Source organism: Columba livia, chromosome 3, assembly GCF_036013475.1.
Source record: "Columba livia isolate bColLiv1 breed racing homer chromosome 3, bColLiv1.pat.W.v2, whole genome shotgun sequence".
In the NCBI taxonomy this organism is placed as follows: Eukaryota; Metazoa; Chordata; class Aves; order Columbiformes; family Columbidae; genus Columba; species Columba livia.
The window spans coordinates 17133268-17145666 of NC_088604.1; the positions used below are offsets into that span (position 1 = coordinate 17133268).

A 12399-nucleotide genomic window follows, 5' to 3' on the forward strand; every position below is an offset into this window, starting at 1 on the left:
ATTAATTGCCAGTTTTGTTCAATTGCATGGTAAACAAAGTGCTTGCTTGGCGTTAAGTATATAGAAGACTTATACTGACTATTGCTGAACTAGGGGGAATTAATCAGGCTGTTGTGCAGGTGGGAAGGTGCACACTGTGTGCACAAACAGCGTGTGTATGAATAAATCTTGGAATTCCAAACCACAGATTTGGCCTCTGCGTTGACATGTTGGAGAGGCTTCTCAACATGAGTTGATATGTATTACTTTTAAATTTAGGGAAGGAAAATCAGTAGGTTTTATTATTTGGATTTCCATGTGCAATTTACCTGTATATGCAATTCCATAACTCCTGTGCATTTCTTAAACTTTTGGCTGTGGTGTTCTGCTTTCAGAGAATGATCTGATGACAAATACTTCCAGTTTTAGCACCAAATGAGCAGGATGATGCAGGAGATAGGTGCTCCGCTGTGTGGTTTTTGTGAGAGCTGTGTAAGCTTTCGAAGCACATTCTGTATCCATTGTATTGGAAACAGATATTGCTAATTGTCGCTTGTAATTAGAAAGTGTTAACAATATATTCATGTCTGAAATATGGGGATCAACGACTTTAGAAAGAAACAATCTCCATCCCCAACAGACAGAAATAAAGGTTTGTAGAAGCTTCTCATTGGCAATACACACTGGAAAAGAAATTTGAGAGAAATTATATGCCATAGTAGAAATCCTGATTATTCTGGTTCATTTTGGATCATACTTAAAGCAATTATTTCAGTAATTAATTTCTGTTTTACGAAAAGATTTTTTTCTTGCAATCATGGAACTAAAAGCTTTTTAAAAATGCTGAAAAGAACATAATTTGAACTGTTAAAAGTATATGTTTTCAGAAAGCTGATACTTCTGTTGCACTTGTGCCAACTCTTTTTCCTATTGCTTAAGTATGTGTTACGCAAGCATGTTTTTCAAGAGTTTTGTTTGGTTCCACTCCCCCATCCCCAAGGAATCTGAGTATATGTATAGGTTACAATCCTTGTTACAATATTTATTAGTCATTATGTTGTCCTCTTCAATTTCGGGTATGTTAGTTTTTAGTCACATTTGTAGTGCTTGTGGTAGTGGTGTAGGACAGGAAGAGAAGGAATAATTTCCTTGGGACAACAGCAAATAGCATAAAAGGCCTAGAATACCCTTTGTATATAGCTAAAATGTACTATTTTAGTTTGTATTTAAATGTTTCCCTTTTAATTTTTGAATTGGAGATCAATCATACTGCGACCGTTAACAACGCTGGAAGAGAACTATTTTCAGAGAGTGTAATCCTGATGTAGTACTACATGTCAGCCCCATTTTGGTCAGGTTTTGATATTTTATCATGTCCCTTTCTCCATTTAAGAAGCAAACCACTTAAATTTCTGTCATTTCACTAATGCCTGTTTTTGCTACACAATGTTCGTAATACATGGCTGCTATGAAAAGAAAAAGTGAATATGTTTTTAATTGGCAATTGCTTAAATTAAACGTGCATTTGAATTTTAGGTAGTCATATCTTAGTTGAGACTAGCTAGTAGTGAAGCATGGCAGTGTGTGCAGATTGGACCTTCTGTTAAAAGCCCAGATTTTCAAGGTCAGTTAATAATGAAGTGAATTGTTTTCCCACAGTTCATCATGTGTAGACTTTGTGGGATTTTAGCTAAATAGAACTGGGTTTCTTTTTGAAAGCTTTTGAAGACAGTTCTGTATGAATAGATGACTTGTGAAATTAGGAAATTGCTGATGATAAGCCGAAAGGAAGTATCCATATAACAAAATAGTAGCTGTTTTTGATGGGAAAAATTCCAAAACTAGATTGTTGTGTCATTCAGCACATGTAAGTGTGCTGCTGAGGCACTTACAGTACCAGAGCCAAAGAGAATCAACCTATCAGATGCTTTTCCCCGGTGGTTTGCCAGCAGTGCTCTGCTAGTGCTCTCTCTTTAAAAACAAAACAAACCTCCCAAACAAGGATGGTGTGGTAAGCTGTGAAAAGTAAATAAGAACAAGAGGTTAGAACACCTTTGTTAAATAAATCTGTGGGTTTGCGGTACGCAGGGGTTTTTTTTTTGTGTTTTCGAGACCATCATCGCCATGATCCCTTTATGACCTGGGGTAAATAGACTGGCTGTACAGAGTTACCATTTATATTGACTGGGAAGTCCTCCCATATGCAGATATTGTGGAACTAAGATATTGTTTGCCTTATCAGAGATACCTGTTGTTGGAAACAGATAAAAGATGAGTATGGAAATTGAACCACAAAATATTAATGTTATTTGTACATGAAATAATGCCAGGTGGAAGTATTATGGGATAGAATCCTTGTATTTTAAGGATTACCAGTATTTACTATCTTCTTGTTTATGAGTTCTAGCCAAGTCTGTAGTTTTTGTTAATTGCTGCTGTCTGTGTTGTGCTAAAGGGCAAAACTCTCAACAGAAGGCAGGGCTGTAGGAAACCTAAATAGAACAAAAGGCTTTGCTGGAAGCAGTGATGGAGTTAAAATTTGGCAAACCTGTTTAATTTCATGTTAAATAAATACGTGCAGGCAGTTTACTAGCATTAATGAAAAAGCCATGAGGGTTTACTATTATTTTTTTTCCCCCTAGGTATGCCTTACATTTTGTTATACAAAGTGGAATTTCCTACTATATCATGATCATAATAGGAGTGGAAAATATGCACAAGTAAGTTTCCATTGTAAAATATTATTTTGCTTTTACAAGAATGCTACTGTTTAGGTTTTTTAGTAACTGTGTGCATATGTCATACTTCTAGTTGTCTCATAATATTTCAGTACTTGAATTCCGCTAACCATGGTTTTATTTCCAGGAGATAAAATGGCTTCATCAGTATTTTTGCCAGCTTTTTGAAATATGTAAAGCTCGTTAAAATTGGTAATATTCTACTGAGACTTCTTTTGTGTTCTCAGCATTCTGGCTTTTTTTTGTCATTACTTAATCATAAATAATTCTAGGTGTCTCACAAATGAGTTAACTCAATGTAATTTGATAACTGCCAGTGGTAGAAGAAGGAAGATGTCAACAAAATTTGTGTGAGAAATACTGTTAGGTACTAAATGTTTGTCATTTCCTTTTTGGGTGTGTTGTTTTGTAAGAATAACACGGTGTGAATGCTGTCTTAGGTTAAGAATACTATTGTAAATTTCCATACATAGGGCATTATTTCAGGTTTGCTTGAATGCATGATTAGATTAACAGTATCTGAATCCATATAGAATGGTGCTTGTTTCTCTTTTTCAAGCATTCTTAAAAGCAGAAAGACATTTATTTTATTACTGCATGCATACATCTTACTATTTCACTAGCCTAGAGATCAGAACTAAATTAGGTTCCCACTGTGTTAATTCCTGCATAAATGTTTAGTAAAATAGTAAATCCTTGCTTGAATAGGTTCCTGAGGTGTGTGAGGCTGTCAGGAAAGATGCTGGTAAAAGAACCAAAACGTGTCGCACGGAGCCCAGGGGTAATATAAGGTTGAGTGCTGTATCGCAGGATGCAGCTGGTACCGCCTGGCCTCAGGACTGGTGAAGGGCCCTGTAAGTGTTTTGCTGCTGCAAAACATGTGCGTGTATATCTATCTATCTATCTATCTATCCATCTATCTATCTATCTATCTATCTAATCAGAGTATGCATATATACCTGCATAGCCCAAGTTTGGGGATTTACTTTGTACATCACAGAGGGACCCACTGGCTGGTAGTTCTAGTTAGAGGTTATTTGTATTGTTCATAAGCTTCTTTAACTTGGAAATTGTAAAACATCAGATACCTCTACATGTAAATATGGATTCAAATTATTTTTGTATTGGAAAAGCATTTTTGTAGTGTACAAAATATTTTTGTCTATTATCTAAATTCACTCATTGAAGTAAGTTTCCTGTTTCTTTACCTGCCCTGCCTGGTGTAATGTGGATTTCATGAGTGTATGGATTAGGAAAACCATTTTCTTTCAGCTTCGATCATCTCACGGAATCACAGAATCGACAGGGTTGGAAAAGACCTCAGAGATCATCGAGTCCAACCCTTGGTCCAACTCCAGTCCATTTACTAGATCATGACGCTAAGTGCCATGTCCAATCTCAGTTTAAAAACCCCCAGGGATAGTGAGTCCAGCACCTCCCTGGGCAGCCATTCCAATGCCTGACCACTCTCTCTGTAAAGAATTTCTTTCTAATATCCAGCCTAAATTTCCCCTGGCAGAGTTTAAGCCCATGCCCCCTTGTCCTATTGCTGACTGCCTGGGAGAAGAGACCCATCCCCACCTGGCTATAACTTCCCTTCAGGCAGTTCTAGAGAGTGATGAGGTCACCGCTAAGCCTCCTCTTTTCCTAATACAGTTCCTCAGTCTCTCCAGCCTCTCTAAAAATTGTTTAAACAGGTAAGAAGCACCTGAAGTTCTTGGACTGCTTGTCAGTTCAGCTGCTGTGTGCTAGGCATGCCAGCCTTCTTTACCATGTGAAGCAAGGAAAGGTTTTTGATAAACTTCTACGTTCTGCAAAGCAGACTTTGAAGTCTGAGACTAATACTCTTCTAAACCTCTGTTGTTTTATTTTGGATCCTAAAAGTCTCTGCTCCACAAGGTTCCTACCTTTGTGAGTTTCCTGAGGGAACTGAACCTTGTGCAGCTGTTGCTTCCAGGTTGGTCTTGACAATAGGTGGTATGTTAAAGCCTTACTTGAACAACAGAAAAGGGAGGCGAGTGTGAAAAGAAAGAAAAGGATAAAACCCTGAGGCTTGTGGGGTGGGGAGGGAAGAACTGACCATATTGAAGAAAACCTCACCTTTATATTTTAGCAACTTTAGAGCACAGTTAATTAACAGAAAATGAGTTACCTGAGACTTAGTTTTAACAAAAATTGTTCAATTTTAGCTCTTTTCTTTTAGCTCTTATCTTCTAATTTGTGGCTAAGCTATCTTAATATTTATTTGATGGTTTCATGGCTCAGGTAATTGTGAAACTGAAAAATGTGTTTAAACAGGTTCTCAGTTCTGATGAATTTGCATTTGGTAACAGATGTTATGCTAGTTGTTTTTTTCCTTAGAAATTCTTCTACTCCTCTTAAAATACAAAATCCCAAATGCTACAAGGTTTTTCCTTAAAGCATTTGGCTACTGTTAGCTAAGAGCTATGTAAGCAATGCTTGCACATGTGTTTTGATGACAGGGGTTTTAAGGTTTCTTGGTAACTCTCTCTCTCTTGACTTGATTGTTCATTTTATGGTTGGTAAATAATGTTGCTCAGCCTGTGGGGAAAGTTAATCACAGGGCTCACAGTTGCTTCACTGGAGTCAGTAGTTTTTTCAGTGACTTCACTGACAATATATAGAAGTCCCAGCTGTGTTGGTGTAGAAAATAAATCTGTTTAAAAATAATACCTGTTGAATTGGTCATTTAAATTTCTTAAATGTGCTAATTTAAAGTCAAATGATAGACATGATATTCATGTCTGATATCTTCTGTTTTATACTTAAAGTTTCAGAATGATAGTTTTCTTGTTCCAGAGGTTGGAGCTGAACTACCAAAACTTAAGGAGGTTATTTCTGGCTTTAGAAAAGAAAAAAAAAAACCAGACTTATCTGTTTTCTGGCACATTTAAGTTACAAAAAGTAAATTTATGAGGGATCCAGAGACCTGAGATAATAGCAGTAAATCTGTAAGGAGCTGACATGCGTGTGTGTGTGCCACAAGGGCCACAAAGCTGCTGAAGGGACTGGAGCGTCTCTCCTGGGAGCAGAGGCTGAAGAAGCTGGGACTGTTGAGCCTGGAGAAGGCTCAACGGGATCTCATCCATGTGTGTAAATACCTGGGGGAGGGAGCCAGCCTCTCAGTGGTGCCCAGTGACAGGATCAGGGGTGATGGGCACACACTGAAACACAGAAGGTGCCATCTGAACAGCAGGAAACACTTTTAGTTACTGCGAGAGAGGCTGTGGAATCTCCCACCTTAAAGGTATTCAGAAGCTGTAAGGACACGGTCCTGGGCAGCTGGCTCTGGGTGTCCTTGGGGGTTGGACCAGATGACCTCCCGAGGTCCCTGCCAACCCTGGCTGTTCTGTGTTTCTGTTTTATGTTGATGTACGTACAGTTCTTTGTGCTGTACCTGCATTCACGTATGTGAGCTGTCTGAACATGGTAATGTGAAGTGATATTTAAACAACTTTATTTTTACCTGGTCTGGCCCTTGTGGAGGAGCTTCCTGGTTATCCCTTCCCTTGGGATTTGGAAACATTAGTCTGTATTAAGTTCCTTCCCTTGCGCAGCCAGAGCCGGGACAGCGCAATGCCTTGGGCCCTTTTCCTTCGCGCCTTGCAGTGGCTTTGACAAACAGTGGGAGATTTGGGAAAGGAGGGGTGGAGGAGATTTTATGATTTGATTTTAGCAATCTCAGATTAAGAGATGTATAAATCATGTTCATCTGAGTAAGCAAATTCACTCAGGATGTTAATTGAGGCACTTAATTTGTCAGGCAGGCTTTGGTCCAACTAGAGTTGGACCAAGGGTTGGACTCGATGATCTCTGAGGTCTCTTCCAACCCAGTCGATTCTGTGATTCTGTGATTCTGTAATAATGCTGAATGTCACAACTTATTGATAGACAAGTTTGCTAGTTAGCCTACAACTTGATTGCTGTAAATGCTAGGTAGTGTTTAGAAGTTACGGTTTCAGTGAGATACAAAATGGATCAAGCAAACTACTCTCACTCCTCCTGTGAACTATTGGCAAGGTTTTCTTAAGCATCTTTGTCTCTTCAGAAGTGAGAGCATTCATAACCTGACATGATTTTTAAAAATGGGAGTTATGCTGTTTTTTGAACTTCTGTCTTTTCTAAAGGCCCTTGATCAAGGTGAATGTAAGTTTTTGTGTGGTTTTTGTGTGTGTATGTGTGTGTGGGTTTTTTCAATTGCTGTCTGCTTTTGATTTGATCACAGATGGCTTAGTCTATGAAGAACATACATGATAATGGGTAAAGATTTTTTTTAATCTGCAAAAGAGGATCTGAAGCAACATCTAAAGTTAGTCACCATCAAATCAGACTGAAATAACAATATCTAAAAATCATTAAGGGTTTGACTAAGAAATGCTATCAATTTCTAATAATAATTTTTCAGCAAATATAGGATTGGAAGCCTGCCAGTATGATTACAGTTCTTTGATGCAGACAACCGTAAACTATCTGGTATAAGTTCTCAGTTACAAATTTGTAATTGATGTAACTTGAATAAAAAAGTCTGTACATAGGTAGCTGCCAAAGAACAACAGGTATAGCACTGAGAGTAGCTGGATTCAGAATTTGAAGTATTAGTAGCTATGAACTGCTCTGCATATGTAAACTCAGTATTTCTGCTCTTCTGCTTCTATGGTTAGTGCAAATGAGATAAACCTATTTCAAGAAACTAATGAGAGCTGAAGAATATTAAGTATGTTCTTATCATTCAAGCAGGTATAAATGCAAAATGGAGGAAGATGAGATCTATTGGTTCTGTAGACTTAAATAACACGACTGAAAAAACAAGTAGTGTTCTGTCACTGCAGGCATTTTTGTTGTCTTATCAGATCTATGTTAATGGCAAAAAAACCCTACTTATAATTGTAAAGTTTGTGTTTGATTAAAAAGCAATTAAAAAGTAGGTTTTTTAATGAGAATCAAATACATATTAAACAGTATAATTCCTACAGTATGCATAGAAATCTTAGCCCTTTCTATTAGAAATAAACACCAGGGCTAATGAATGGCTGTATTTAGGAGCACATTTCAATCATTATTAAATAAAAATAATCGGTTTTCCGTTTTGAAGTGATATGTCTTTTCTCAAAGAAAAGGGGTTGCACTTGTTGATTTCCCTCTGTGAAAGGGTAGATGGTCATTATATGCGGCTGTCTCAGCATGAGCAGTGTTGTAACTCAAATAGCTAGTGCAAATCTTTGATGTGTAAAAAAGATGATCAGTTTTTTTATTTCCAGAGAAGCGGTGAGATTGCAGAATTTTGTTCCTTTCTAGTAGCCAGGATTAAGGAATGATTTGGAAATACTGAATCTAATGTGAAGAGCCATAGCAATGATTTGGGAAACTGAAACCAAGTATTGTTAAGAACCTTATTGGGTTCTTATCAAGGAACTACAAGACAGTAATGCATTTATATTGGAGACTATAATGCAGAGAACTTCTAGTTTAGCAGACAAAGCATTACAAAAAATTGAGTTAATAGTATTGAGAACAAGATCGCTATTTTCCTTTACATGGAAACACTTTTCTGCTGTCAGAACAACAAGGAGGGGCTGGTGGGGATTGTGAAGCTCAAGGGCAGCGTTGGATGCAGTGACCATGAAATGGTGGAGTTCAAGATCCTTAAGGCAGCGGGGAGAGTGCACAGCAAGCTTGCTACCCTGGGCTTCAGGAGAGCAGATTTCAGCCTCTTCAGGGGTCTGTTTGGTAGAGTATCATGGAATAAAGGCCTGGAGGGAAGAGGGGCCCAAGAAAACTGGTTAATATTCAGGGATCACCTCCTTCAAGCTCGGGAACGATGCGTCCCAACAAAGAAGTCAGGCAAAACCACCATGTATCCTGCATGGATGAACAAAATGCTCCTGGACAAACTCAAATGCAGAAAGGAAACCTACAGAGGGTGGAAGCAAGGACAGGTAGCCTGGTAGGAATATGAAGAAAGTGTATGAGCAGCCAGGGATCAGGTCAGAAAAGCTAAAGCCCTGGAAGAATTAAATCTGGCTGAGGATGTCAAGGGCAACAGAAATAGCTTCTGTAGGTATGTTAGTGATAAAAGGAATACTAGGAAAAATGTGGGCCCTCTTTGGAAGGAAATGGGAGACCTGGTTCCTCAGGATATAGAGAACACTCAATGACTTTTGTGCCTCAGCCTTCACCAGCAAGTGCCAAGGCAGGGACTGAGAGAATGAAGAACTACCGTAGGAGATAAAGGTTGAGACCACCTAAGGAACCTGAAGGTGCACAAGTCCAAGAGACCTGATGAAATGCATCCATGGGTCCTGAGGCAACTGGTGGATTAATTTGCTAAGCCACTGTCTATTATATTTGAGAAACTGTGGCAGTCTGGAGAAGTTCCTGCTGGCTGGAACGGGGAATCATAAACCCCATTTTTAAAAATGGGAAAAAGGAAGACCTGGGGAACTGCAGGCCAGTCAGTTTCACCTCTGTACCTGGCAAGATTATGGAGCAGATCCTCCTGGAAACTCTGCTGAGGTACATGGAAAACAAGGAGGTGATTCATGACAGCCAACATGGCTTCACTAAGGGCAAATTGTGCCTGACAAATTTGATGGCCTATTACGGCAGGATTACGGGGTTGAATGGATAAGAGCATCTACCTGGACTTATGTAAAGCGTTTGATGCTTTTGCACACAACATCATTGTTTCTAAACGGGAGAGACATGGGTTTCACGGATGGATCACTTGGTGGATAAAGAATCGGCTGAATGGTTGCAGTCAATAGCTCAATGTCCAAGTGAAGGCCAGTGATGAATGGTGTTCCTCAGGGGTTGGTATTGGGACTGGTGCTGTTTAGCATCCTTGTCAGCGACATGGGCAATAGGTCTGAGTGCACCATCAGCAAATTTTGTTGACAACACTAAGCTGTGCAATGCAGTCGACACGCTGGAGGGAAGGGATGCCATCCAGAGAGACCATGACAGGCTGGAGAGGTGGGCCTGCGTGAATTTTGCGAAGTTCAACAAGGCCAAGAGCAAGGTCCTGCACATGGGGTGGGGCAGTCCCAAGCACAGATACAGGCTGGATGGAGAATGGATTGAGAGCAGCCCTGAGGAGAATGACTTTGGAGTGTTGATTAATGGGAAGTTCAACATGACCTGGTAATATGTGCACACAGCCCAGAAAGCCTGAAAGCCAGAAAATCGTATCCTGGGATGCATCAATAGAAGTGTGATCAGCAAGTTGGGGGAGGTGATTCTGCCCCTCTGCTCTGCTCTCTTGAGACCCCACCTGCAGTACAGCTGCTGGGGGCCCCCAACACAATAAGGATGTGGACCTGTTGTAGTAAGTCTGGAGAAGAGCCATGAATATGATCAGAGGGCTGGAACACCTCTTCTGTGAGGACAGGCTGAGAGAGTTGGTGGTGTTCAGTTTGGAGAAGAGAAGGCTCCAGGGTGGCCTCCTATAAGCAGCCTCTCAGTAGCTAAAGGGGTCCTACAGGAAAGCTGGAGAGGGACTTTTTACAAGGGCATGTGGTGATATGACAAGGGGTAATGGCTTTAACCTGAAAGAGGGGAGATTTATATTAGATATAAAGAAGGAATTATTCACCCTGAGGGTGGTGCGGCACTGGCAGAGGCTGCCCAGGGAAGCTGTGGATGCCCCATCCCTGGAGTGTTCAAGGCCTGGTTGGACGGGGTTTTGAGCAACGTGATCTAGTGGAAGGTGTCCCTGCCCATGATGTGGGGGGTGGAACTAGATGGTCTTTAAGGTCCCTTCCAACCCAAACCATTCTATGGTTCTATGATAAGAAATACTATTATGGCTCTGTGCAGAAGGGTACTTCATCTCTCCTGTTGGTTAGTTAGGTTGTTTTTTTTTTTTTAATAGCAGAGCATATAGTCTGGCTGCTAGATGGTCTTCCTAGTTAGATAAAATCTTTGAGGTTTTAAGTGTGCAATGGCAAATGATTTTCTTGTTTTATTTGCAGAGGTGATCACTATTTTTTTTTCTTCAAGAATGTAGCTTATATTACACACATATCTTAAAAAGGTAAAAAACAGAGTTAAAATACAGAACTATCACAGATAACCGAAGCTTGTGATCTGAAATAGGCTTAATGTTTTCATTAAAATTTCTCATGGCTGTTGATTTTGTCCATAACTGCCAAGTTTCCTCTTTATATGGTTAAATCAGATGATCTACTTGAGAATGTCTTGAGTTAGCTGTGCACAGCTCAGGTTCTTGGATCCTGCTGCTGCTATCTTGGTAATGTGTGGGGACAGGACGTGCATGGAGCACATCCGATAGTTCTTTGAAGTTTAATAGCTGCCTCCCACATGCTCTTTGCATCACTTCTACATCAAGTTGCTCATCAAAACCACATGCAGTTTCAAACTGACCTACCAAATTTAAAGAACAAACCAAACAAAAAACCAACAAACCTCCTCCCCCCACCTCTTCACTTTTGTGGAGCTTGGAAACTGAGATTAATAGTGCTAGAGTTTGGATTATTTTTTTTTACATGAGTGTGCTTTATTGACTTATTTATCTTCATAATTTGTTAAATGTTTGATTTTTCTGATGCTTACTTAGAGATCAGACTTGTGTATTCTGATGAGTGTGAGTGGAAACACTGACTAGCACCAGGCAGAGATTCTCTGTGCTGGAGATGTGACCATTACAAAAATAGCCATGGAAATGTGTGGCTGCATTCAATAGCTTGAAAAGTGAGTGCTTGTTGAAGTAAACAGCTGTGAAGGAATTTCCTAGTAATTCTTAAGAATTTATTTTGAAAGTATTTGTTTTAAATAGCTTTGATAATTTCCTGTAACTCTCCTGGCTGTTCTTGGATAGAACTCAATGCATTACTTAAAACAATAAAGGTATAAGTTGAAAAATAACTTGATATATTATCCTTCTTAGAATTTGCATGTTTGGATGGAAAGGCCTTTATTGATCATATTTTTTATAATTACAAAAATGGAATGAAAAGAGAATTGGAATTTTCTTATCTATACTGCGTGTCACTTTTGCCTTAAATAAAGATTAAATACATTATTTAATCTTTGGTGTGTGTGTTTCATGTATATATAGAGAGAGAAAGAAGGAAGGACAGGAAGCGTGTGGTGTTTGCAGCTTTGTGAAGGTTGACCCTTAAGTAGAGGCTGATAAAAATAATAAGAACAATGCAAAATATGGCATTTTTGAAGTCTTGTAGCCACTTCAGTTGCTTGGGTACAAAAGGAACATATGCTGCCTTAATGCAATTAGAAAATATTTTGATTGTATACTTTGTATTTCTAGGGAGAAGATTCTAAATTAGTCTGGTTTTAAATTCCTTCTTATTTTTTTAATTTTATTTTTGACTTGGTTGATGATGTTATTCACAGAATGGAGTTCTCAGAAGAACAAGCATTTTAGAAATATTGTTTGCATATAAATCCTCTATCACCACACTTGATAAAACTCAGGTGAAAAGATTTCTGGATTTCTGTTTTATGAAGTAGCTACACATTATTGATGCTTGTCTGGAAGAGGGTTCTCTTACTTCCCAAAACTTTACATTGATAGGTAGTTTCTTTCCACTGTGTACTTGGTTTCTATAAGCACGTAGAGGTCAACCTTTTGTTGGAGGGAAGCAGGAGTGTAAGATGGCTTGGGACTGAGTAGCTATGGCTT

At 39.1% G+C, this 12399-nt stretch overlaps 1 protein-coding gene across 1 annotated transcript in view; it reads left to right on the plus strand.

The window, feature by feature from the left end:
• MBOAT2 (membrane bound O-acyltransferase domain containing 2) overlaps positions 1–12399 on the plus strand; it is a 93842-nt gene that overhangs the window by 18391 nt on the left and 63052 nt on the right. Inside the window, exon 3 of the mRNA XM_065059556.1 lies at positions 2622–2699. Coding sequence (XP_064915628.1) covers positions 2622–2699 — 78 coding nt within the window. The remainder of the gene's footprint in view (positions 1–2621; positions 2700–12399) is intronic.